This window comes from Colias philodice, chromosome 28 (genome assembly GCF_061535455.1).
Source record: "Colias philodice isolate Cphi_HAF_F1 chromosome 28, ilColPhil1 Martin Lab GWU primary, whole genome shotgun sequence".
NCBI classification, from domain to species: Eukaryota; Metazoa; Arthropoda; class Insecta; order Lepidoptera; family Pieridae; genus Colias; species Colias philodice.
The window spans coordinates 2,691,509-2,718,120 of record NC_143113.1 but is presented as its reverse complement, the minus strand read 5'-3'; the positions used below and the strand labels follow the sequence as shown (position 1 = coordinate 2,718,120).

The 26,612-nt window shown below is 32.4% G+C and overlaps 1 protein-coding gene and 1 non-coding gene across 5 annotated transcripts; one reads left to right on the top strand and one right to left on the bottom strand.

The window, feature by feature from the left end:
• Positions 1-20: 20 nt before the first annotated feature.
• Positions 21-26,612, top strand: Lasp (LIM and SH3 domain protein Lasp). 4 transcript variants are annotated; one of them, XM_089712281.1, is made up of 8 exons: positions 21-259; positions 12,923-13,017; positions 19,585-19,717; positions 20,001-20,136; positions 21,945-22,247; positions 22,848-23,194; positions 23,531-23,578; positions 23,913-26,612. In XM_089712281.1, exons 1-8 carry the CDS (start codon positions 191-193, stop codon positions 24,054-24,056), a joined length of 1,275 nt encoding a protein of 424 aa, XP_089568407.1. In that variant the 5' UTR covers positions 21-190; the 3' UTR covers positions 24,057-26,612. The 4 variants fall into 4 exon arrangements, with proteins under 4 accessions (XP_089568407.1, XP_089568410.1, XP_089568409.1 ...); XM_089712282.1 differs by having other exon boundaries at positions 22-259; positions 22,851-23,194; XM_089712284.1 differs by lacking the exon at positions 21,945-22,247 and having other exon boundaries at positions 22,851-23,194.
• TRNAV-UAC (transfer RNA valine (anticodon UAC)) lies at positions 5,844-5,916 on the bottom strand. The gene has a single exon. It is a non-coding gene; the product is annotated as a tRNA-Val (tRNA).

Sequence of the window (26,612 nt, the reverse complement as noted above, 5' to 3'; positions counted from 1 at the left end):
ATAATGATTTTATACCGCCGCCATTTGTCATTCTTTGGCATGCGCGTTCGGGGATGCTATTGAAATCGTGCTCATGAGTGTTTTGTTAAATACAGTGCAGTGCCAAAAGTTTTGTGAAACTTTTTGTTTATCGTTTGCGATTTTTTTAAGTTAACAAATTTAAAGTGATTTGTGTTTTAAAAACGTCAAGATGAATAAAACTTGTGCAAGGTGCGAAAAAACAGTTTATCCTACAGAGGAATTGAACTGTTTGGACAAGGTAATCTTTCACATTCCTATGGAAAGTATTAAACACGACACGACACTTGTTTTATTGCGAGAATATTATTTTCTTGTGTGTTATCATGAACGCATTTACATTTGGGCGGTCCGAATTAAACCGGACGGGTGACTCATGAAATTATATAAATTAATGCTGATATTGTGAGGTCAATATTTATTACCATATATAAGTTACCATCCCGTAGACTCTTTATTAAGCAATAATACAACCGACCTTGTTACAACATATCGAATGTATTGTCCCGATGTCTTGGCTGAATGCAGTTATGCCATAGTTCAATGACGAAAAAGTTTAGTAATTCGAAATTTAAATTTCTGTGCGGGCTCCCTGAAACTTTGCAGTTGGATGATGGATCTCCAGTTTTGTCAAGGAACACAGAATTAAGGTCGTTGTCGACGGATCATGCTCAGAGCCACAGCCTGTGCATGCTGGTGTACCGCAGGGATGTGTGTTATCGCCTACGCTATTCCTTCTTTCGCGATATTAAAAAAAAATGTTATTACACACTCAAACTCCACGGAAGGTGTTCTATCTAATCAGAGATAAGAAAAAATTATTTACTTTAAGTATAACATAATATTATTGACTTTGATAAGATAATAATTGAGGAGCTTCGGAACAAAAACCGCTAAATCCACTTTCTAAGATTTTTGACAAATCGGAAAAAACGTTTTATTTCTTTGTTTTTTTAGGTAAAAGAGAGTAGAAAATCTTAATATATCAACATTAGCAACATTGTTTGGTGGCCAAATCAACAGATTCGTGTGTGAAGTAATAAACGAAAAAAAAAATAAAAAAAAATGGATATAGCGGTTTTTGCTTAGACTATCCGGATTTATCGTTTTTTGAAAAAATCAACTAAGGATTTATCGCTTTGTGAAAAAACCATTAACATTTTTGGTTAAAACTAAGTATATGAGGAATTAAATAATTAAAAATTAAAAATTGATATATCGGTTTTTGTCTCAACCTTATAAAAATCTATCAAATTTATGTAGGATTTATCGGTTTCTGTTAAGATATCAATTTTCTTTTACCTCATCAGTGGATTTATCGGTATCTGTATAGATCATTTAACTTGAAGCGCATTTTTCTACTAGATTCATCGGCTTTGGAACAGATTCAATAAGCTTATCATGTAAAATTATGCAAAAGCATCGAAATTACAAAAAAAAAGAAAAAAATACAGCATGTCGTTTATCGGTTTTTGTTCCGACCCTCCTCAATTTACTTAAGAAAAACTTGTAGGTAATTTTTAACAGTTATTTTATTAATTAAATTAAAATTACAATAGAATTTGATTGGTGGATTATTGTATTAGCTGAATTTAATAGTCTTATAGATCATAGAAGTGATAGTGGCTCAATTTTGATATTAGTTAAGACAAAAATTACAAAAAGTAATTTTACTGATAAATTTTAAATACCTTTAGTTTTTAGGGTTCCGTACCGAAAGGGTAAAACAAGACTTTGTTGTCTGTCTCCTGGCTGAATCTTATAAACTGTGATGGCTAGAAAGCTAAAAATTTTCACAAAATATGATGCATTTCCGTTGCCGCTATATCAACAAATACAAAAAATAAAAATATTAAGGGGGTTCCCCATAGTACGGAACCATTTGTGCGCAAGTCCAACTCCCACTTGGCCAGTTTTTTACATTTATAATATTGAAATTGATTATTAAAATTTATTTATGGAAAGGAATACCCAATGATCACATTAGTTTTCCTGTTAGTAAATTACTGTAACATTGTTACTCATACATCTGATGTAGACATTAAATCATTTAATTGCAAATTACCTTACAGTTAGTCAGAAGTTAATATCTGATAACAAGCTTACTGAATTCATAAGATGATGTTATATGTCTGCATTCTTTCAAATATAAATTAAAACACCAGCAAAGGGGGCGTTCAAGTATTACGTAACACAATTTTTGAAAATATTTGACTCCCACTCCCCCCTTATAACGCACTGTAATATATTTTTTGTACCCCAGTAACACATCGTAACGTTTTACGAGACCCCCCCATTCCCCCCACAATTGGTTACGAAATACTTGAACGCCCCCAAATACACAATAATATTATGTGCCTACCATATAAACAAAAAAATGTTGCAAAAGTATCCCTGTTAGTAAAATAATATATCTTAAATTATTATATTGATAAAACAAAAAAAATATATCTAATATTTAAAATGATGGCTACAATATCAGGAAATGACCTTGACATTCAAGAGAGTGATAAACAATATCAGAAACCAGTTTCAACCCAATTTATGTCTATTATATAATTTTCTTGAAGAATCTTAGCAGTTTATTATATTGTTATATATATGTTATAGTCAAAGTCCGATACACAGTCTCTTCGCGGAAGGACTGGTTTATCCTAGGTTTGGCCAAAGCCATCAGGCAATCCCCGAAATACATTTCAATTTCGCCCTTTGCCTGAAGTATTTTTAGTCAAACCCAGGAGCTCCTAACTTTTCAGTCAAACGTCGAAAGTAAAGTATTCTGTTTCGGTTTTGGCCTAGTCAATCCTAGAAGCGACTGCAATTCTCGGTCAAACGTTGATCTGAACATGTTTAAACAGGTTCATAATGTCTCTCGCGGACCGCGGTGTTCCGACTAGGAATGGGTCGTCGACGCATTTTTCATCAGCGAGACTATGCCTCACCATGCCAGAATAAAGATTAATTTTTTATTTTAATTACCTAAGAAATTATTAAAACAATTAACATTAATGCCTCACCATGTCAGAAAAATGATTAATTTTTCACTTTAATTACCTAAGAAATTATTAAAACAATTAACATTAAAGTTAATGCCTCACCATGTCAGAAAAATGATTAATTTTTCTTTTTAATTACTTAAGAAATTATTAAAACAATAAACATCAAAATTTTAAAAATGTTATTTTTTTATATTTAATCTTATACAAACTAACCTCCGTATATTCCAAAGCATTTATTTATTTTATACTTTACTGCACATCGTACAAAAGGCGGGCCTAATGCCACACGGCATTCTCTCAAAGCATCTCAAATATAAAAGTGAAAATCTCGTAAGCTGACCAATCAGGTGTCAGAAACTCAGAACTGGCAGAGTTAAGCGGTTCTTAAGACTTGAAAGCTGCTTAAATGATAAAATGCTTCCAAATATACGAAGATAAGACACTTCATACCTATATCGGAGTTTGACTCGTCAAACCCCGATTTAATAAAATTGTGTTTTGATGTTTGCCTGACCAAATTAGTCTCTCCCAGGTTTGACGAAAATTGTTTAGTCAAAGGCCGAAAATTTACATTTGTTTGGGCTTTGACTAAGTCATTCAGTCTGACCTGAGGATTGACCAGTCCAACCTAGGAGCGCCGGAGCTTCGGAGTTTGCCTATAACATATACAAATATTATATACAAATATTATATATCTATACAAATATTATAAAGATGAAGAGTTTGTTTGTTTGAACGCGCTAATCTCAGGAAGTACTGGTACGATTTGAAAAATTATTTCGTTGTTAGATAGCCCATTTATCGAGGAAGGCTATAGGCTATATTATATCATCGCAAAGACCAACAGGAGCAAGCAATGCGGGTGAAACCGTGGAGCACAGCTAGTTAAACCCATATTTTGATAAAAATATATCTTTGAAACCCTACATATGCATAAAACCTGTAATTCTATTAAAGTCTATATTTACTCATTAATCTTCATATGATTACACATGATTGATGCTAAATTGAATGGAAATTTATGCATTGAAAGAACTATAACATACAGTGAAAGCGAAATTTTTTTTTTTTTTTTGCATCGTAAATGCAGCCATTGATATGTTTCTCCTTCATTCGGAGGTATACTATATTCTGTGAAACCAGAAGAATCATCAAACTTGATTATTATAATTATTAAAAATTTTATTAAATACTCAATGACAAGATGTCAAAAATTCAGTAAAAAATCCATCCAAGTGCGAGTCGGACTCGCGCACGTAGGGTTCCGTAGTGAGCCTCCTTAATATTTAATTTTTTTATTATTTCTTGTATTTCTTGTTAAAGTGGCAACAGAAATACGTCATTTGTGAAAATTTCAGCTTTCTAGCTATCACGGCTTGGAGATTGACAGACATACAGCGGAGCCTTAGTAATAGGGTCGTGTTTTACCCTTTGGGTACTGTACTCTAAAAAGGGCAGAGTAAACAACTGTACAGAAATGTTATAATCATCATCCTATATTTAACACTTCAAACCGAAGATTATGAAACTACCATGGCCTAGAAATTAAATTATTATGATGACATATAATATGACATAACCAGTCCTTATCATGGTGAATTATTTAAGCACACATAGGCCTTCCTTACAACAATTGATGCATATGAATTAAGAAGTGACATACATTTGGTATATTTTAAACTTTACATTCCACTCTAAAAAGGTCTTTGTAGCCTTCCTTGATAAATGGGCTATCTAACACTTGTATACGTAGTAATATTATTATTAGTCTGTGCTAACTCGAAAGAATTTTTCAAATTTGACCAGTAATTCCTGAGTAGTAAGTGAAGTCCCGTGTCCCCTAGTGGGGTAAGGGGCAGATGCATTATTCTTACATCTGTTTCACTGATCGATTTTCTTTAGGGACAAGTAGGTGATCAGCCTTCTGTGTCCTGCCAGACCGAGACATTTTTTTTTCTTCGTCTCCACCGGGAATCGAACCCAGGACCCCTCAGTTCTACGCTCACGCGTCAACCACTGTACCAAGGAGGCGGTCAATTCCTGAGTAGTGCATTCAAACAAACTCTTCAGCTATATAATATTAGTGATGCAATATGCTAGAACTGTATGACTAATTCAACTATAGATGTTGTGAATAGGGATTTTGTAGGCCAATTAGGTATCTAATGAGGAAATAGCAATTGTCTAATGCTCTGCGTATTGTGTACGATTTTGTGTGATAAAAATATTTTCCTGGAGTGTTTTTGGTCTATTTCAGCCCTTATTTATACATTTTTCTTGTTTGAAAATTCAATTTGCCTTTAATGGCTTATAGCAATCTAGAAATTCTCTTTTCTTTAAAATTGTCTAATCATAGTGTGTGTCTAATTTTGCTATGGTATAATTTTGAGTTCTTTATTACAAACATAATATATTATTACGTTTTTTGTTACATTCCTATGGCCTTAGCCTATGGCTGGTTAGATCTAAATATACCTTACAGGTTATAGAAAATTTCAATTTGGTCACACACTTCAGTGTTAGGTTAAAATTAAAGCATAAATTATAATAAATCTACATAAAATTATCTACCACCAACTTTTTTGTAAATCTGTGAGTGAAATATCTATTTAAACCTGTTTTGATATTTATGAAATGAATATCTAAAATTAAATTATTATTATTAAAAATCTTCCTATCCTTTTTGGGACCAACTTGGAAATAAATATTTGCCTTTTAAAAAAAATCATAATTTTAGGTAGTAGTTGGTAGCAATCAATAAAATAATCGCTTTATATAACGTAAAAATATATGTATTTAAAAAATAAAAATAAACAACAAAAGATATGATTCCGGCCAGGATCGAACTGGCGGCCTTCTGCGTGTAAAGCAGATGTGATAACCACTACACCACGGAACCCGGTATACGTGGAGCCGAATTTTGGACATCGTACTTTCTTACGACCCGACATAAATATAATGAGACAGAGAAATTGATCGATTTCTATGTATAAGTACTTAGCTTTAGTACGTACTTTTGATAATAAAAAGAATTTATTGCGATATCCTAGGGTCCATGTAGAATTATCGAAGCGGGTATAATCATATTATTAATTAGTAATTACATACCTATTAAAATTTAAAATTCAAAAGAAATTTAAACTTTTCACGTTATATTATACTAGCCTACCGCCCGCGTCTTCGCCTGCTTTGTCTAAAACCTAATAAATTATAATATATTACCTACCTCTTGAATCACTATGATCTATTAAAAAAATTAAAAAACCGTCTAAAATCTCATATTTAATTATTAATTACACAGAATGGGTTAGGTTCTTTTATAAGATTCTACATTAGCGTTTAAATAATAAAAGTTTTAGTAAAATTTTACTTTTTAATTCACACGAAAGCAAAATTAAAAAGTAAAATTGTACGTTACATTTTTCCTTGTACAAGTTACAATACATTCTTAATGGCGATCTTACGTGCTAAACGTTTTCTTTTATTCTATAAATAGCCTGAGAATCTCTGCTATGACACGAATGAATGTACACTTACTATTTTCTCAATTGTTAAATAAACTAATAATATTGATTCTCTTCTTTTTCGATTAAAACAGTTAATGTGCTTATCGAATATGCAAGCAAAGCTAGATGACTTACGTAAAGAAGCCGCAAAATCAGGTTTAAGGGTGAACACACAAAAGACCCAGGAGATGAGATGCGGGACAACAAGTTCTTCCCCGTTACTGATATCTACAGACACCGTTAAACGCGTTCACTCGTTTACTTACCTCGGAAGTGTAGTGTCGGAAAATGGAGGATCAGAGGAAGATGTCGCCACTAGGATTTCCAAGGCCCGAGGAACCTTTGCACAGCTCCGAAATATATGGCAATCACGGAAACTTACCCGCAAAATAAAACTAAAGATATTTCGATCCAATGTCAAGACCGTGTTGCTGTATGCCTGCGAGACGTGGAAGGTGACAAAGAACATCTCTTCGCAAATCCAGGTTTTCCTGAACCGCTGCCTTCGTCAAATCCTCGGTATCTACTGGCCCGAGACGATATCCAATGACCAGCTTTGGGTACGCTGTGGTGAGATCGCGATTGACCAGCAAATTAAACGCCGCAAGTGGAACTGGATTGGCCACACGCTCCGAAGGGAAACTGATCATATACCAAGGCAAGCCTTAGACTGGAACCCCCAAGGAAAGCGTAAGCGTGGTCGTCCTAAACAAACCTGGCGGCGGACAATCATAGACGAAGCCAAGAAAATCGGGAAAACCTGGAGCGAAATCAAAAGGGAAGCTCTCGATAGAAACGCCTGGCGGAGCACTGTGGATGCCCTCTGCCCCAGCTAGGGGACACAGGAACATAAGTCAAGTCAAGTCAAGCTTATCAGTATTGTTTTCTTCGCAATTTTATTTTTGATTTAATTAATATCGACACCATTTATCTACAAATTAAAGTAATTGAAAAACACCTCAATAGGTACCTAAACCATATAAATATTTTTGACTAGATTTCCGCCCGCGGCTTCGCCCGCGTTTGCAAAGGAAAACCCGCATAGTTCCCATTCCCATTCTATATGTGTGTTAAATTTCATTGTAATCGGTTCAGTAGTTTTTACGTGAAAGAGTAACAAACATCCATACATCCATACATCCTTACAAACTTTCGCCTTTATGATACATATTAGATATAATCTCACCAATCTTTTTTATGATAACCGCTACTATGGACACATTTTGAAAATTATTTTACAGATTCAAAGACCTATCGATTTAATACAATTCTCGGGTGTACCTTTTTTAATACCGCAGACGAATTTACGGGTACAGAATAGCTATAAAAGAAGTCTACCAAAGTCATACAATGGGTATGTCGTGACATTAGTACAACAAAAGTTTCACAAAGCTCCAAAACCATACAGAATCGCATAATTCGTTTTTACGACCACCTAATGTTGATTTGGGTCGCTTCGTTTTACTCAATGTTCTCAGATGGTAAGTTACTGGGAAATAGTTAAAAACTATGTTTGGGGTATAAAAATATAGTTTATTGGGTGTAGGTTGAACTCCATTATATGTAGGTATGTATATTCCTCCAGGTATTATAATTTTGTATTAGGTTAGGTTAGGTTATATAAGTTAGCTGTATCTATAGATTTTTCTTATCTTCTTCTAGAATACATGTTTTTCTTCTCTTCTTGTACAGTAAAAATGGACCGCCAATGTGTTGGTACGCGCATAACTCGTGAAAGGCTGAACCAATTTCGTTAATTCTTTTTTTTATAATATTCCTTGAAGTTTAGATTCACGAGTGCCTTTGCCTAGCTAACGTCACAGGAAATAAAAAAACAATACCTAAGTACAGAGTAATTTTATACAGAGGCAAAAAGTGCAACGGAATGAAATAATAATTAACGATAAAAAGTATTCCCATGCTTGTAGCCGACCTAACCTACATTAACAGCTAGTGTCATTGACTTGAACCATTGTTTCTTTCAAGGTCCGTTAATCGCACTGTTTAATTGATCTGCACAATTTATGTTGGATTATCTGTCATTGGGTTATAGTTATCGGGTTTTTTATGAATAGTATTCTTAGTTATCTTAAAATAATGTTTTTTAAACTCTCATTAAATACGACTGTGGATCGTTGGGTGGTCGATTCGACTACGCATGATTAACTATTATGGTTGAGATCTGTAAGCAGTATGAGACTTACATAAGATTATTGTTTTTCCTTGAAATATTCATAATAATAACGACTTTCCAAAAGGACCTTTATGAGTATTTTTAGATGTGAATATTATGTACTTTCGTATATTTTTATGAATCTTGTTATAGTTAGTAATTAGTATGTACTCGGTACATATGTAGCATTCATTTTCATGCGATAACATTACAAAGGCAAACATACATGCAAAAACACAATTGTTTCGACTTAATAATTTTATATAGTAAAGATTATTAATTGGTTTGAATTAACAGCTATGACGTCACAACATAGCGCTAGATCGATCCTATTCTAAGTAAAATTGCACAGTACGTGTGAAAATTGAAAGTTTAGAGTAAAGGAATTTGGTCAGAGAGAAATTGGTCTAAATTCCAAGGAATTAGACGTATGATAATTAGTCTTATCTGTGAATTATCTCGATTGTACGCATTATAATAGGATTTAGGATACGCTAATTTATGTAGGCAGTAAATTGAGACGCGAATTGGTCTTGTTTTGCTTGAAATATTTTATAAAAAAGTTCTAGGTATTTCTTTATTGAATTGTATCGTAAAGTAGCTGTTTAAAAATTTCAATGAAACAGATTTATCATTTACCTATATTATGTCTACAAAATACATATTCTTTTTATTTGTATTTAGATTTTTTAAGGAAAATGGAATAACGGGCAGTACAAATAATATTTTATTAACATAATGTACATCCTTAGGTACCTATACATATAGAGCTGACTCTATCACGGATATAAAATTCAAAGTAAATAAATTAAATTCATATTAACCTATTTGAACATTAATTACTGTTAAAACCCCTTATATTGGGGTAATGTCGGTTAATTTATTATTAATAGTATTGATTATTTTATTAAGTTTTAATAAGTTTATAAGAATCGTCATATTATGTGCATATTAAAACTATATTTAACAACTATCTGCGCTTCGCGGTTTCACCCGCATGGTTCCGCTCCTGCATGGTCTTCGCGTAATGATTTTTAGCCTTCCTTGATAAATGGGCTATCTAACACCGAAAAAAATTTGCAAATCGGACCAGTAGTTCCTGAGATTAGCGCGTTCAAACAAACAAACTCTTCAGGTTTATATTATTAATATTAATATAGATTAGTTATGTAGTTACATATTACCTATAAGATTACCTATGTAAAATTAAATTGTAATATTGACATGATTTAAAAGAGCAACTATGGAGTTTCTTGCCGGTTCTTCTCCATAGATATGCTGCTTTCCGAATTGGTGGTAAATGTTAAAATATGTTATGACGATTCAAAAGTGCTTCTAGAAGTCTAATAATATTGAATAAATAAATGTTTGAGTTTGAGTTAAATAAATTGCCTTTTGTTACCATTTATGAACATTGAACAGCTGTTTATAGAACGACAATGTTTATAACTATACATCTACTATTGATTGAAAGAATTATTAAAAATGCTTAAACAGTTTTGGAGTTAAACAATTACAAACATACAAAATCAAATGTTTCCTCATAATGTTATTAGTGTGGATGAATAAGCAATATTTAGTACAACAGATGCGTGAGTTAATAATAGCACTGGTGACCTAGATTCAGTAAAGTCTGTAAAAGGACATGCTTTATCGCTGACTTAGTTGCTCAATTATATTTTTATACTTGAAATATTATGAAATATCTTTGTATTTCTAGAAATTCTAGAACTAAAAGAATTGAACTGTTTTGTCACTAAGGTCAAGAGAGACGGGTGGTTTGAAATGTTTGTGTACCTTAATGCATAAAAACCAAGTTAAGATTAAGTGCAGAGACCAAAAGTTGCTCAGAAACGCAAAGAAAGCTGTGGTAATTGCAAATTGATTAAATTAAACACGAATTTTATTTATTTGTTACTAGCTTACCACCCACGGCTTCGCCCGCTTTGTCTAAAACCTAATAAATTATATACTAAAATCTTCCTCTTGAATCACTCTATCTATTAAAAAAACCGCATCAAAATCCGTTGCGTAGTTTTAAAGATTTAAGCATACAAAGGGACATAGGGACAGAGAAAGCGACTTTGTTTTATACTATGTAGTGATTGCATATTGTAAGATATAAGGACATATCACATAAGCATAATATGATAGAACACTTTCATCCAATGGGCGAAACGGAGGATTCAGATAGTATTGTTATATTATTATAGTTAATTTTAATAACGAACTAAAGTAAAGCAAATAAGTTCTTGAAATGAATAATCGCAATTTTGTGTTTGTTTATGTAAATTGTAAATAAACAATGTATAAGTTATTTATGCAATGTAGTCGATATCAATGTTATTTTTAAATTTTAAGAATGCTACTGTTACAATATTTTTGTTGATGTACACTCAATTTTCCGGGAAGTTACTAACGTTTGTATTTCGTAAATATCCTACGTTGCCGAGAAAATTAAGAGATTGAGAAAATATCTCTCTTCATGTAGTATTACAGCATAAATTATGAAAATATTAAAAAGTAGAGGGCCGAAAACTGCCCCTTGTGGAACACCAGCACTATTAATCTTCCAATAATAATTTCTTCATTCAAACATAGCTTAATTATCGGTGTTTTTTTGAAATTAAAGAAATACACATACTTTCATATTCTATCTTCGTAACTTATCAACCCAATAGAGATATCTTTACAAATACAATTTTTAGTGATCTAAAACGTTTTTTATCGCTGACATAATCATATGATGTAACTACTATCTTTAGGAAAATCTAATAACATACTGTTACCTCACCTTTGTATGAAATATGTGATTTTATACAGCTTCCATCTAATCTTATCGTAACTCATTATTCATTAGTACACATACTACATAGGTTATCGAAGTTATCTGATAACGAGCTAAGAGCTAACAGTGACGTAGCGTGATTTAAGGGGGCCCTGTATAAAACATGTTTGGCCCCAAAAGATTTATTAGTACACAAAGTTATCGAAATTTACATTAATTTAGTTTTAATAAATTAGCAATTTGTAAATTTTATATTCAAGTAACCAAATAACTGTCTAAAAGCTAGCACACTAATGTAGTGTGATTCAAGGGGGCTCTGTATCAAAATGTTTTGTGGGCCCCACGAGCATTCAATAACAGATACGAAAATGGTGTAAAAATCACAATACTTTAATTTCATGAGCTTATCTTTAAAGCGCTGGGTTTCATTTTATTTATGACTAGCTTTCCGCCCGCGGCTTTGCCCGCGTTTTCAAAGAAATACCCGTTCCCGTAGGATTTCCGGGATAAAACCTATCCTATGTCCTTTCTCGGGTATCAAAATATCTCTATATCAAATTTCATGCAAATTGGTTCAGTAGTTAAGGCGTGATTGAGTAACAGACAGAGTTACTTTCGCATTTATAATATTAGTATGGATTTACAAACACTTTAAATAAGAAACATTCGTCGACCTTTTGTTTAAATAAATGAATAAATTGTTTTGCAAAGAAAAATTGGGTTTAGGGGCCCCATATCATTTGATTATGCCTCTGAGCTGACTGCTATCTTGAACATAGGTACTCCGATCTAATTATTATAGTCTTGAACTCAATTTATAGGTTTTGCTAGAACAAAGCTAAGTAAAATGATGTTGGAATTGGGTTGAATAGAATTTTTTCGCTAACCTTTTCTAAGTTAGACGTCTTAAATTTTCATATCTCGGTTCAGAGTTATTAATTTTGTACATTCTTTCAGTCTCACAATTTATATTGGATACAACAAGTAATACAATAATTGTGATAATACCTTGTTATAAGCAGGTATTGATGTCAAATTCTATAATAGTACATTGTAACTGACGAAATCAGTTGCATAATGTTGCATTCAAATATTTTTAACACATGCAATGATGCGATTCATTTTGAAATTTACATGAGATATTACATTATAAACGTACGTAATTATGTTCATTTGAATAAATTTTAGATTTCTGTTTTATAAACACGCTTCACTTGTATCTATGTAACCCACTCGATCTTTTTTCCTTCCGAACTTTGATCCACTTTAAACGGACAGGATGAATTAAAACTTTTACTTTCTATATAATACGTAGATATTCTGAATAGAGCCGAATAAGATGACTCATTTGTCACATTTAGATGGTACATACTGCAAACTTTAATTATTTCTCTCTATAATGTATATATGTATCTTAAATATAGTATTTAATTTCCAGGTGTGGCACAAAGGCTGTTTCAAATGTCAGGAGTGCGGGATGACGCTCAACATGAGGACGTACAAAGGTTACGGGAAACAGCCGTATTGCGAAGCGTAAGTACTTGTTTTATTTTAATTACAGAGTTAATTATTATAGTCCGGGATACATCGCCCATTTTTGCAAGTGATTACTATCAAGCTAATTTTTCGTGAGTAGCTTTATTTTGATGAGATGCCCAATAATTTCATGTACGAAACTCTCGATTGTGGTAGCTTACAGAGGTAACAAGGATAAAAAATTTTGATTTGACGGTTCTCAAATATTTATTACGCAATTTGTAGGACAATATGTCTGTTGAATTATATAAGTATTAAATAAGTGAAAATAAAAAAATCAGCTGGTTAGTAATCATTTATGATGACTTCGTTATCGATACACATTGGAAAGGGGGACTCTTTGATCAAACCATAGATTTTGTAGGACAAATATTTTTTCGAATAATTTAGATAATTATCTTGAGATTGAACAAAAAAAACATTCAGTTAGTAATTAATATTTGAGAACCATCAAATCAAAATATTTTATCCTTGTTTCCTCTGGTAGCTACCACAATCGAGAGTTTTGTACATGAAATTATTGGGCATCTCATCAAAATAAAGCTACTCACGAAAAATTAGCTTGATAGTAATCACTTGCAAAAATGGGCGATGTATCCCGGACTATTATATGTATATCTATTAGATTATAGGAAGACTAGCTTTCCGCCCGCGTATTCAAAGAAAACCCACATAGTTCCCGTTCTCATGGGATTTCCGAGATAAATCCTATTCTATGTGTTAATCCAAGTTACCCTCTATATGTGTGTCAAATTTCATTGTAATCGGTTCAGTAGTATTTGCATGAAATTGTAACAAACATACATACACATACACAAATATCGATCATTGACATTGTAGGTACAAAAATAGTAAAAATACTTTTTAAAATTTTTAAATATATACTCTACTAAATCCTAAAAATAATCCCAATATTCCATACCATTCCTAAAATAATACACAAAAGCTCAAAGTTCAAAGTTCATACAACTAATACGTGAGGGAATCCATAAGAATTCGTTTATTGGATAAACCATATGACTATAATAATTGAACTAGAATTGAACCAAATATATGTAATTATTGAACTTTACACCTACAAATACTTGTACAATAAAGATGTGCCCCGCGGTTTTACCCGCATTGCTCCGCTCCTATTGGACAGCGTGATGAAATATAGCCTGTAGCCTTCCTCGATAAATGTGCTATCTAACACTGAAATAATTTTTTAATTCGAGCGCATACTTCCTGAGTTTCGCGCGTTCAAACAAACAAACAAACTCTTCAGCTTTATAATACATATTAGTATACATAAGAAATAGATCGTGTAAGAAAACCATGGTACGTATACACGCTATGTTAAAAACGAAAGTTCTTATATAACACACCCGTTAACCATTGTTAACCGACTTTGAAAATGATGATTTGTACTTCTATAAAGCTAAGTTTGAATATAGGTAAATAAATTACGAAAAAACTGTAATAATGCGGTAATTATAATTTGGTATCTATTTATATCTATTTGGTATCTTTCGCGCTAATCTCGGGAACTACTGGTCCGATTTGAAAAACTCTTTTGGTGTTATAGTTCATTTATCGAGGAAGGTTATAAATAAGGCTATATAATATCATCACGCTCTGACCAACAGGAGTGGAGCCACGGGGGTGAAACCGCGCGGAGCAGCTAGTGTTTAATAAAAAAACATATTTCATTTATTATTGTTATTTTGTTGATATAAGTATAATAGACCGGGAGATACTGACACAAAATTTCGAGTCATTTGTAACAGGATGGCGGTTCTACAGGGGTCTTAGTACGCAATGATAAAAAGAAAAATGATGGTGTGATCTCTGGTATCGGTGGTTTAGTCGCGTGGGCGTTAGCCGAACTCGTCGGAAAAATAGCGAAAGTCAAACGATTTGTAACACAAAAATTTTAGTATTTACCGATAGCCCATAAAAAAGAAGTAGGCGGTAGTGTCATGCCATACTTTTCCGGTGTGACTTACAGCCCGCCATACCGACGCGAATATGTTGATTTAAATAAAACAATTATTCAACCATTTGTACCAGGCTAACTTTTGCACAGGTAACCATCGTCGTGCAGCCATTTACGAAAATCGCCATGCCATACTTTTCGGACGATTCCAAATGGTCGACATACCGCCGAAAATCTGCAAAAAAAATTTATTTCGCCAAACTTTTTGTACCAGTATTGCATTTGGATTTTTGGAGAGTATTTGATAAAATGTGACCATTATTATATTTGCCATACTTCTAGTAGGGGGAAAAAGTGCTGTCATACTTGAAAAATTAATTTAGTATGAATTTATATAAGTGAAGATTTCCAACACCTAGATCTTTGAAATTTTGTATTTATATTCTTTGATCCTCAAACTTCCAGGAAAAATTAGTGCCATACTGTTACAAATCGTTTGACTTTCGCTATTTTCCGACGAGTTCGACTAACGCCCACGCGACTAAGCCGCCGGTACCAGCGTTCACACCATCATTTTTCTTTTTGTCATTGCGTACTAAGAACCCTGTAGAACCGCCATCCTGTTACAAATGACTCGAAATTTTGTGTCAGTATCTCCCGGTCTATAAACTGCATACCAAATTTCAACCAAATCCGCTCTATTGTTTTGGTTTAAAATAACGATAAACATCCTCTCATTGAAAACAAAATATCATATTATATCTACCATTATTTTAACATTTCATCACTGTTCGGTATGAAGACATATTAAATCAGTAGTCTTATATTTAAAGCCAGCTTCTAATAATTGATAACAATCCTACGAATATTATAAACGCGAAAGTTTGTGAGGATGTATGTCACTCTTTCACGCAAATACTACTGAACCGATTACAATGAAATTTAGCACACATATAGAAGGTTACTTGGATTATGACATAGGATAGCTTTTATCCCGGAAATTTCTCGGTTACGGGAACTATGCGGGTTTTTCTTAAAAACGTGGGCGAAGCCGCGGGCGGGAAGCTAGTTAACAATGAATGAAATACTTTTAGAAATCAAAGTTTACTGTATCTCGCGAATTGCTGAGCAACTAATGCTTGATTTCTCTCCGGTCTTGTCGGACATCCGTCCCATCGGACGATGGATATTACACCAGCTTGGAATTATAAAATAGCTATAAATGTAGGCTGTAATATCAAATTAATATAGCTTAAAATGAAAATAGAAATCTACTTCATATCCTCAGCAGTCGGCTGCTTATTTTGATAGAAGAAAGATGGTTACATTAATTTTGATGTTATCTAAATATATAAAACTCAAATGTGACTGACTGACGTAGTGATCTATCAATCAACGCACAGCCGAAACCACTGGACGGATCGGGCTGAAATTTGGCATGAAGGTAGATGTTAGGACGTAAGCATCCGCTTAGAAAGGATTTTGATCAATTCTACCACCAAGGAGATAAATTAGAAGATGAAAGTTTGTATCATGAAACTCCACGCAGGCGAACCTGCGGGCAACAGCTACTCATGCTCATCTATAAGCCCCATAGGATGTCCGTGTCCCAACAGTGGGAACATAATATATGGGCTGATGATGACGATGATCTGTTATCGAGTAAACTGTTAAAGTTAGAAAATATTTCACAACGTTCAAACATACAAATTTCACATATTATTTCAAAACAGAAATATAACAAATACCTATAGAAAATAAGGTCGTAGGTCTTTAAAAGTGAAATTACAAAACTCTTTGTTAGCCAAGCACGCCTTAGATAGTGAATTTTATGATATATGTGTTCGTGACAGTTTTGTTATAACACGTACGCTTACTGTATATAAATAACTAGCTTTCCGCCCGCGGCTTCGCCCGCTTTGTCTAAAACATAATAAATTATATACTAAAACCTTCCTCTTGAATCACTCTATCTATTAAAAAAAACGCATCAAAGTCCATTGCGTAGTTTTAAAGATTTAAGCATACATAGGAACATAGGGACAGAGAAAGCGACTTTGTTTTATACTATATAGTGATAGTGATACGATGTATGTGACAGTGACAAAAAATGCAGGTTATTGTATTAAACTAGCTGTTCCACGCGGTTTTACCCGCATTGCTGGGCTCCTGTTGTCTTAGCGTTCTGATATATAGCTATAGCCTTCCTCGATAAATGGGCTATCTAACACCGAAATAATTTTACAAATCGGCCCAATGGATCATATGAAATATCAAATTTATGTACCTACCATTATTTTCTAAAAGTTATTCGTAATCTGCATAATAAACATTTATCTTTATAAAATAGCAAAATACGTTAAAATCTGTTCAGCCTTTTCTAAGGATTTTTTATTTATTCACTAAAAATAATAGTCCTTTATACTATTCTATTCTAGTACATCTTCTCTCATGCCACAATCCGATCAATCACTGAACGCATAACGTCACTGAAGCGTCAAATGAAAGCCAACAATTTTGCACACTTTTACTGTTACTTTTTATCCACTTTCTCACCAACTAGACGATTTAATTGCTATGTTTATGTTTGATATGGTGTTTTGAGTAAATATTGCTGTGTAAAGAATGAATAAGTTGATACAGCTGTTTTCTATGCACTAAGTACTTAAACGCATAAAAATATGGCTGTAAAAATTTAACCAGAATTATCTCTCTCTCAGTAGTTTTTACAAAACCGTCAAAGATAAGTGAGGCAAGCGAAAAGGTCTCAATTTCTACTGGGGCCGTTTTTTGACCGCTTCTTCTTATTTCCAGGCAGTTTATGCCGTGAATTCAACTGACTGGCAAATTCATATTATGAACGCAATATCCAGTCATGGTTAATTATGGTATGCGTAAATATAGATGATAATCCTAGGAATGCATTTACTAACATCTAACATATACACCTTAAAACCAAAAAGTATTACAAGAATACACAGAAAAATCGGTCAGTCGATCAGCTCTAATAATGCGTTATCCGTGGGTTTTCTATGTTAAGGAGCGGCCTGCCCTGCCTCTTCCGTTCGTCAGATCTTTAACGTCGAAAAGATAATAATACTAAGTACTGTAACAATGGCGATATAGAGATATATTCATAATAGATAGAAAGACTATTTGTAAAAGAAGTTCTAGCCTTAATAACGAACTAGCTGTACCCCGCGCTTTCTCTCGCAGACGAGCCCGCTAGCCGCTAGTATGTGTGTGATATAATTACCTATATTACTGTAAAGTTTCATCCAAATCGGTCCAGTAGGTATTTCGCGAAATAGTAACAAACATACACCCTTACACATACACCCTTCCTAACTATCGCATTTATTAACATTAGTTGTACTATAGTCCTTTTCACCTATGATGATTCCTGTGACACTTCATCGTGTTCCGAATTACGTATTTTATGTTTAAAACGCCAAAATAATTTTAGTGCATAATATTTTTATTTTATGGCGGCATTATTACCAAAAATATAAAAATGAAACATCTTAAGCTTATAAATCAAAAACAGTATTGTTTAGTTTCATATAATGAAAAATAAAATAAAATAACACAAAAATATAATACCTACGCAATTCGTGTACATGAAATGGATCGTTGAAAAATCATAGAGTTGGAAAATCATATAATCGGCACCCATCTTGTGATCGTTTGTTAATCGAGTCAATCGTCTGTACGAGTGCGTCAGCCTTGTATACAAGTTTCATTTTTATATTGATACTTTACGTGGTATTCTGTTATTGTTACTAATTGTTATTGTTGACTTTTTGTTGCTGTTGTTTGCTAAGTTTCCTTAGTTAATTGTTGGCGAAATGCCGAAAAAACTAATTTTGGTACTTTATTCAAATCGATTTCATTTCCATATAAAATATTATCGATTATCGGAAACAATTGATATGATTTCAGTAAAGACATCTCTACACGTGTCAAAAATCGATGTGTCACAGAAATCATCTTAGGTGGAAAGGACTATAATTGACGTCTGAAGCTTAATTAGTTCAAGGCTCCGTAATAACGCACAAATAGTCATAATATGAGAATGAGTGAGTTTCCTCCAAAGGTAAAACACGCCACTGCAGTGAATTCTTGTGAATGTAGAAGTACCTAAAACAGTTTAATAACAATAGTTATAAGTATTTGATGTATTGATAATAGTAAATATCTGTAAACATCTAGACTCACAATCGAATATTAAAAGATCATCAAGAACATCCGAGTCACGTTGTTTAAATATTCATGGAAATTACCACCTTATTTCTGGGCAGTAATGTTCAAATTCTATTGTATTGTTCATTAGAAAACTCTGCCTAATATATACGTAGGCAGAGTTTTTCTTCGGACAATTTTAAAAGCATTGCTATGTTATACAATAATTTAAGTTTTTATTGAACGTCAATAATATTTCACATAAAATATTTTGTAAAATATGAATTATTATTAAATTATTATTATCGTTTAATTTTTATCGTGGAGTGGGATTTGACTCTGCATCTTTCGCCTTACCATAGCGATTCTTTTAAACTCCTAAGTCCGAACTATCCAGCCTAATGAATCATCTACTCTTTTGCTTTTACGTGCTTATTTTTAACAAGAATTATAAAAAATTGCAGACACGTGGTAAAAACAAAGCCGACCGCAATGGCGGAGACGCCGGAGCTCAAAAGGATAGCTGAGAACACGAAATTACAAAGCAATGTCAAATATCACGCCGACTTTGAGAAGAGCAAGGGCAAGTTTACACAGGTTAGTTTATAATTTATTGTTATTGTTGTACCTACTACGGACCTTAATAGTTGTCGTGGGTAAAAAGTTATAAAAAAGTTTATTCAGGTTCAATACAAAGACTGTCTTTTCATTAATTTAAACAAACAAAAGTCTACGGCCATACAATATCATCATACAATATACTGAAGTAGCACATTGATCAATTCTGTTTCCAAAATATTGAAGACGCACATATACTGGTCTAACTAAAACATTTCTAAGCTATTTGACCTAAAGTAACAAAAAATATCCACATTTTCAGGTAGCAGACGACCCCGAAACGCTGAGAATTAAAGCAAACTCGAAAATTATAAGCAACTTCTTATATCACGGGGATGTAGAGAAGAAAGCACAGATGGAGAGACAGAGACAGATCAATGAGAATGGCGAGATTGTTGGTGAGTCAGGATGTCAAGTGAATTTGGGGATGGGTCACATGTTTACATGTAAATTTGGGGATGGGTCCCATGTTAATTTGGGGATAGGTCACATGTTAATTATTTGGGCATAGGTCACATGGTAATTTGAGGATAGTTCACATGGTTTTAAAAAGGTAGAATAGTCCTGTTAATTTCGAGATGAGTGACATGTAAACAAATGAATCTGGCGATAAGCAGTTAAATTAATATGTTTAAATGTCAAGTAAAATGAAGAAAAATCCGCGGTTTTACCCTCCTGGTGGTCTTAGCGTGATGGTATATAGCAAATAGCCTTCCTCGATAAATGGCCTATCTAAACACAGTCCACAGAAAGAATTTTTCAAATCCGACCAGTAGTACCTGAGATTAGCGCGTTCAAACATACAAACAAACTCTTCAGCTTTATAATATTAACAGTATAGATTAGTATCATAAAAAAGGTGCTAGTAAAAAATAAAAGTTTCCAAATAATTCGAAATAAATATTATGTACTCTTCATTTCACAGATGTGCTAATAAAAATTCAAATTGCACAGTTTCAATTCATGATAGCACTATTTTCACATCATTGTGTGTGGTGTCGGACATTTCATAGAATGGCCGTGGGACGATGTTTTGAAATTCAAATCTTTAATCTGACTAGATACTTTCATTTATAACGGAGAACAGTTGTTGTTAAACTTATTGTTATGGTGATTATGGAATATTTTCATTTATACGGATGATTTTGTACATTTTTTCTTCTTATCATATCTACTATTCTCCAATAAATTAAGAGAACAATATTGGGGTCTTCAAGCGTAGATTGAAAAGGTACCTTCTAGGGAAGCGCATACCATCTTAGACCACATCTCAGCTTAACATCAGGCGAGATTGTGGTCAAGCGCTTCCCTATTAACAATAAAAAAAAAACTATCTAATTGTCTCATTGTCATTCCGATATAGTCCTTTTTTAATTAAGCATATCATTCAATTGTACCAAAACTCAAATCTTTGAATCGTATTATAATAAGTAATAACGTATATGAAAATATTCCTATTAATTTTCAATCATTATTATTGAGATGATAGTGTATAAGTTCTACATTTCGAAACATCGTTAAATCTACTGTTATTGTCATAGCTATGTGTTTGTTTAATGATAATTGCACATGATATAGAGACCAAAATCACAATTCAATTGGAAATTATATATATTTTAATATGAAATATTCAATATAAAATTGAATTTTCTTTTGAAAAAATTTGGTAACTATATCATAAACTTGATCAATTCCATGGCACTAAGTAGAGACGAGTAAAATACTTAGTATTATTTTCTTTTATTCATTACAGTAATAAGACATGTATACATATTAAGTACAGTACTAAAACTGGGCTGGGAAATACTTTTTGTTTATTTTTGTAAATTTAGATTAATGAAATAATTTGCCTTTATGGAATTGGTCAATGTTATTGCAATGTACTTGGGGAAAACGTCGAGATTAAAGTGTTCATAAGAAGCTAGTACACACAAATATTTCTTGATACTTGATGGAAAAAATGCGTTCATTCAGTTTTATCCAAACTCAGTAGTGCAGCTATGTTACAAAAACAGTTTAACCATCTTTAAAACAAAGAATTCATAAACATCTTCTTGAGAGACAACCTTGTCTACTGATCATTTGTTATACCACAAATAATATCCCACAACAATCCCAAAAATAGTATTATAATATACATATTATGTACTTAAAACTCACTAAAATCTCGACGTTCACACTGTAATACCATCACATCCATATCCAGACGTTGCGACGAACGACAATTACCAACACCAAATCGACACATATGCAACAGAAATGCTCAACGCACCAAATCTACCGCCCAAAAACCACTACCAGACGCCCGTACAGACCCAGCAATATACAACTAGACAGGAGGACTATTACAATTATCCGAAATACGATGATTATGCGACACAATCGATGCAGAACCAAAAGATTGGTAGGATTCAAGACTATGATCCCTTGAGCGATGGGCCTAGAGCTCCGCCGAATACGCAAAGGGCGTCATCCACGTTGATATATACGAGCGCGAGTGAGAAACGAGGTAAGTTATGGTTTGTAGGGTAGTCCATAAAAAATGAGGGTAGTTCAATATTACGGTCAAATGTAGGGTAGTTGGAAAAAATATTTGATTCAATTTTTACATGTTATTTTAATTAACCGATCGGTATACCGCTACCCACAGCGGTAGCGGTTACCGCTCTAATCTGAATAGCCCTTTAATATTGTTTTATGGACTACACCTATTTATTTTATACAATACGATACACACTGCTCTTTAAAGTATTGAAAGACATCTATCAATTTTTGTCAATAACATTTTCGATATTTCATAGCACTTGTTTGGCTATTTTGTGTTTAAATGTTTGTATGTAAATCTGTGAATATTTTTTTATGGTTATGGCTCACCTATGTGTGGTATACTATGTTTGTCGCATTTCATTATCATTTCATCAGTCAAAACTCATAATATTAAAATTGTGAAGACTTATTTTACTATCTATAATTTCAAGATTGATGTCAGTAGAAGAAATTATAAATTCAATGAATTCAAGAAAAAAATTAGTAATTAAAAAAATAAATAAATCATTACTTATTATCATGTCTATTTTTACTGGATAAACATTTTCCTCTAAATCTCAAGCAGGCGCTCAACAACAGCTGCAACAGTCGCGCCACATCGGCCGAGTGACAGACCTCGACCCGTTGGCCAACGAGCCGCATCAATATCACTCACATCCCCAGCAACAACAACAGCAACATTTACATCAACAGCAACAACACTTACATCAACAGCAGCAACAACATTTACATCAACAGCAACAACAGCAGCAACATTTACAGCAACAGCAGCAACAACATTTACAGCAACAGCAGCAACAAAATTTGCAGCAACAACAACAGCAACAACATCTGCAGCAACAACATTTACAGCAACAGCAGCATCAACAGCAGCAACAGCCGAGACCCGCTGCTAATCATCCCAATCAGGTACCTAAAATCTTTGTCATATTTATGTATGTATATTTTATTCACAACTTTGATAGACTGACCTTAAATAAAGTACCTTGTAATATTTTTAGCATATAATATGCCTTATTTACTAAAGTTGATACCTTTAAAAATATCGCTAAATAGCCCAATCGAGGTTGTGGGTTCGATTCCCACCCAGGGCAAATATTTGTGTGATGAACATTTATCAGCCATCTGGTTACCATAACACTAGCAAAAGCTTAGAGGATCAGATCGTGCCGTGTGTGAAAATTGTCCTGAAATGTTTATTTATTTTATTTATTTATTATAATTGTAAAATTATTTATATTTCAGCGAGTCTACGTTGCTATGTACGACTATGAAGCGAACGACAGCGATGAAGTAAGTATTATAACTTAGTTAAGTTATGAGCATACAGCAAATAGCAAATTTAAAATTCCTAACTGAAAATCTTAGAAGACCTTGTATACGTAATCGATTTAATGTTAAATATCTATCACTTTAATTTTTGTTAAAGTTAAACAGAGAGATCTCTCGTACAATAAGTATTACATGACAATTTCGAAATTTATTTTCAATTTTCGTATTTTAAAGATTAATTTATACAAATCACTCCACTTTATAATATCTCAGCTCAGTTTCTGCACCAAAAATATTTTCCTCTCTATTCTAGCATTTAATTAAATAATAAATAACCAATAACCATTATTTTCAGGTATCATTCCGCGAAGGTGACCTTATAGTATCTAACGTGACGTCTATCTACGAGGGCTGGATGACCGGCAAAGTGTTGCGAACCGGACGTGCTGGGATGTTGCCCGCTAATTATGTGGAACTGACCAATGAAACCCCTAATTAATGGTTATGCCACGTTTAGTTGTGGTTATGGGTGGTTATGCCATGTTTAATTGCGGTTATGCGTGGTTATGTCCCGTTTGATTTAGTGGTTATGATATGATTACTTGTGGTTATAGCTGGTTATGACACATTAAATTAAATATGAAATCACTTTAGGCTACTCATAATTGTAGTTTTATCACGTAAATTACGGATTTAATGTGTAATTATAAAATGTATAATCGGCTTTTGTTACATATATTCTTTGATTATCCCATATACCCGCTATTAAATATGGTAATCTCACTCTTTATGTGGCTATGCCACTTGTAATATGGCAATTGTGGTAATGCCACAAATTGTTACATTAACATTGTTATAATATGCCACATTCTTTTACTAATAATAATTTATGCCACATTTTTGTAATTATAAAAATCATTTGTATTGTAATTAAGAATGTCATACTCATTTATTTATATAAATTTTTGAATGACTTTTAAACACTTACCATTATTTAGTTACGCCATTTAATTCTGTTGTCTTACTCTTTCTCATGTTAATTATTAACTTGTTATTAATGCCACTAATGCCATTTGTTGTAATAGTTGATTTTCATTTGTTGATATGCCACCACGCCATGCCATTTAACTTATGCCACATTGTTATGCCACTTTTCAAATAATATGCCACTGTTACAATAATTACTAATACAAAATCATGCTTAATAATACAATTATTTGTAATTCTTATTTTTGTTCTATTTTTTAAAAAACGAAAAGAATTTGCTGACATCAGCAAATCAGTCAGTCATTTCTATTTTCATATTCCATTTAGTTATAAAATAGAAAATTCGACTGATCTTTCAATGTATATTATTAAATAATAATAAAATATATTACGGTTTTGCACAATATTCTACTTAAAATATATACTATTGTATGAGGATATATGGATAAGTATTTTTATATCGTATTTATATAATTACCTAAGAGTAATTGACCAATATTTTGCATTTTATTCTTCCGTACCTATTGACTAAAATAGCAATAATTTTAAAATATTGTAATTAAGCTGAGCTTTTTGTATGTCTGGCTATCTTTTGAACCGGAATTGATAAACTATAGAAGTCTGAATATAATAAGACTTACAATAATAATTAAAATTTTACATAAGTTTTAAAAATTTTGTACGGAAGTTCCATTGTCCGAGACCGTCTCACGCTTGACCGGTTTCTTCATTCCAATAAAAGTATTTATTTATTTAAATTATATACATTCGTATTATTCCTACTTATTTTTAAATATGCTACTATATTTGTGCTTATATTTTTTTACCTGTTTTTTTATCAGGTATTGTATATACTTGCTTTAGAGTTAAGTTACAAATCGTATCTATGTTTTTTTAATACATACTTCTTATGTCTAAGTTATGTGATACTTTGAGATTTTATTGGTTCTTATAATTTACTGTACAATGTTTGATTAAACTTTTGTGAGTTGTTAGTTAGGGGTCATCTTTGAATTACGTCAAGCTTTCTCCAATATGTTACATTTTTAAAAGATGTATGTAAAACACTTGTTTGAGGTGACGTCATAGATTTAAATGTATAATTGTTTGTAAATTGCATGTTATAAAATTAAATATAAAAACAACTGCACCCTTATCTATATTATCATACTTTCCCTTCCCTTCCCCTTATTGACGTAATTTATTTAAGACCCTTTTGAGATCTGTTCATAGGAAATGTTATTTTTTGTCATAATTTTTCCCATACATATTTGTATAATTTCAATTTTCTTTCAAACAGAAATAAATTGTCAAAACATAATAAAGCGTTTTAAAAATAGCGTGTGCTGTGCACACGTGTTAGAAGTGAAACTTCTTTGGCAAGATTTAAAGATACTTAAATCGTCGCCTTACTCCATGACGTGACGGTATTGCCATGACGCGACCTTGACATTTTGCTCTCAACGCATCTAAAGAAGTTTCACTTTAAGAATTTTTGCAAAAATTGTAAATTACTGCATAATATTTTGAGATTAAAAAAAATAAAAACACATTCCGTTTTTCACGATTTTAGTTTCAATGCCAATTAGTTCTTATGTTGATTATTTTATGCTTTTTAAATTTAAGTACGGTTAGGTTTTATTTATTTTTTCTCTGCACAATCATGTTGGTAACACTTGTGTTAGGTAGTATTTATTTTATTTTAAGAGCAGTTAATTTTAATTATTTTATTTCATCACAATGTATAGTTTTATTTAACACTGATATGTTGTTACCTATACGATTTTAATTTGAATTTAAAATGAATAAAATATATCGTTAAAATGAATATTTAAGGTTTTTTAAAAGCATGGAAATTTAATAATTTATGAAGATAAAATGCTTGTGTCTCAAATATTAATTATGCAGTCAAAGTTATAACATATCAGTAATATATAGGAACAAAAATAGAAGTTTAATAATAATCAGTGTCACATTTTGTTAATTTATATTATATGGTAACAGTATTATAAGAAACGCCGATGTAACAGTGCCTTGTAAAATTTTAAATATATATATTTCATAAGCA

Bases quoted from the DNA above. Each gene is read 5' to 3' on its own strand.
- Lasp (XM_089712281.1), top strand. From the start codon at position 191: ATGAATAAAACTTGTGCAAGGTGCGAAAAAACAGTTTATCCTACAGAG. The intron at 20,137-21,944 runs GTGAGTCAGGAT...ATCCATATCCAG, and splicing joins TGAGAATGGCGAGATTGTTG to ACGTTGCGACGAACGACAAT. The intron at 22,248-22,847 runs GTAAGTTATGGT...CTAAATCTCAAG, and splicing joins GAGCGCGAGTGAGAAACGAG to CAGGCGCTCAACAACAGCTG.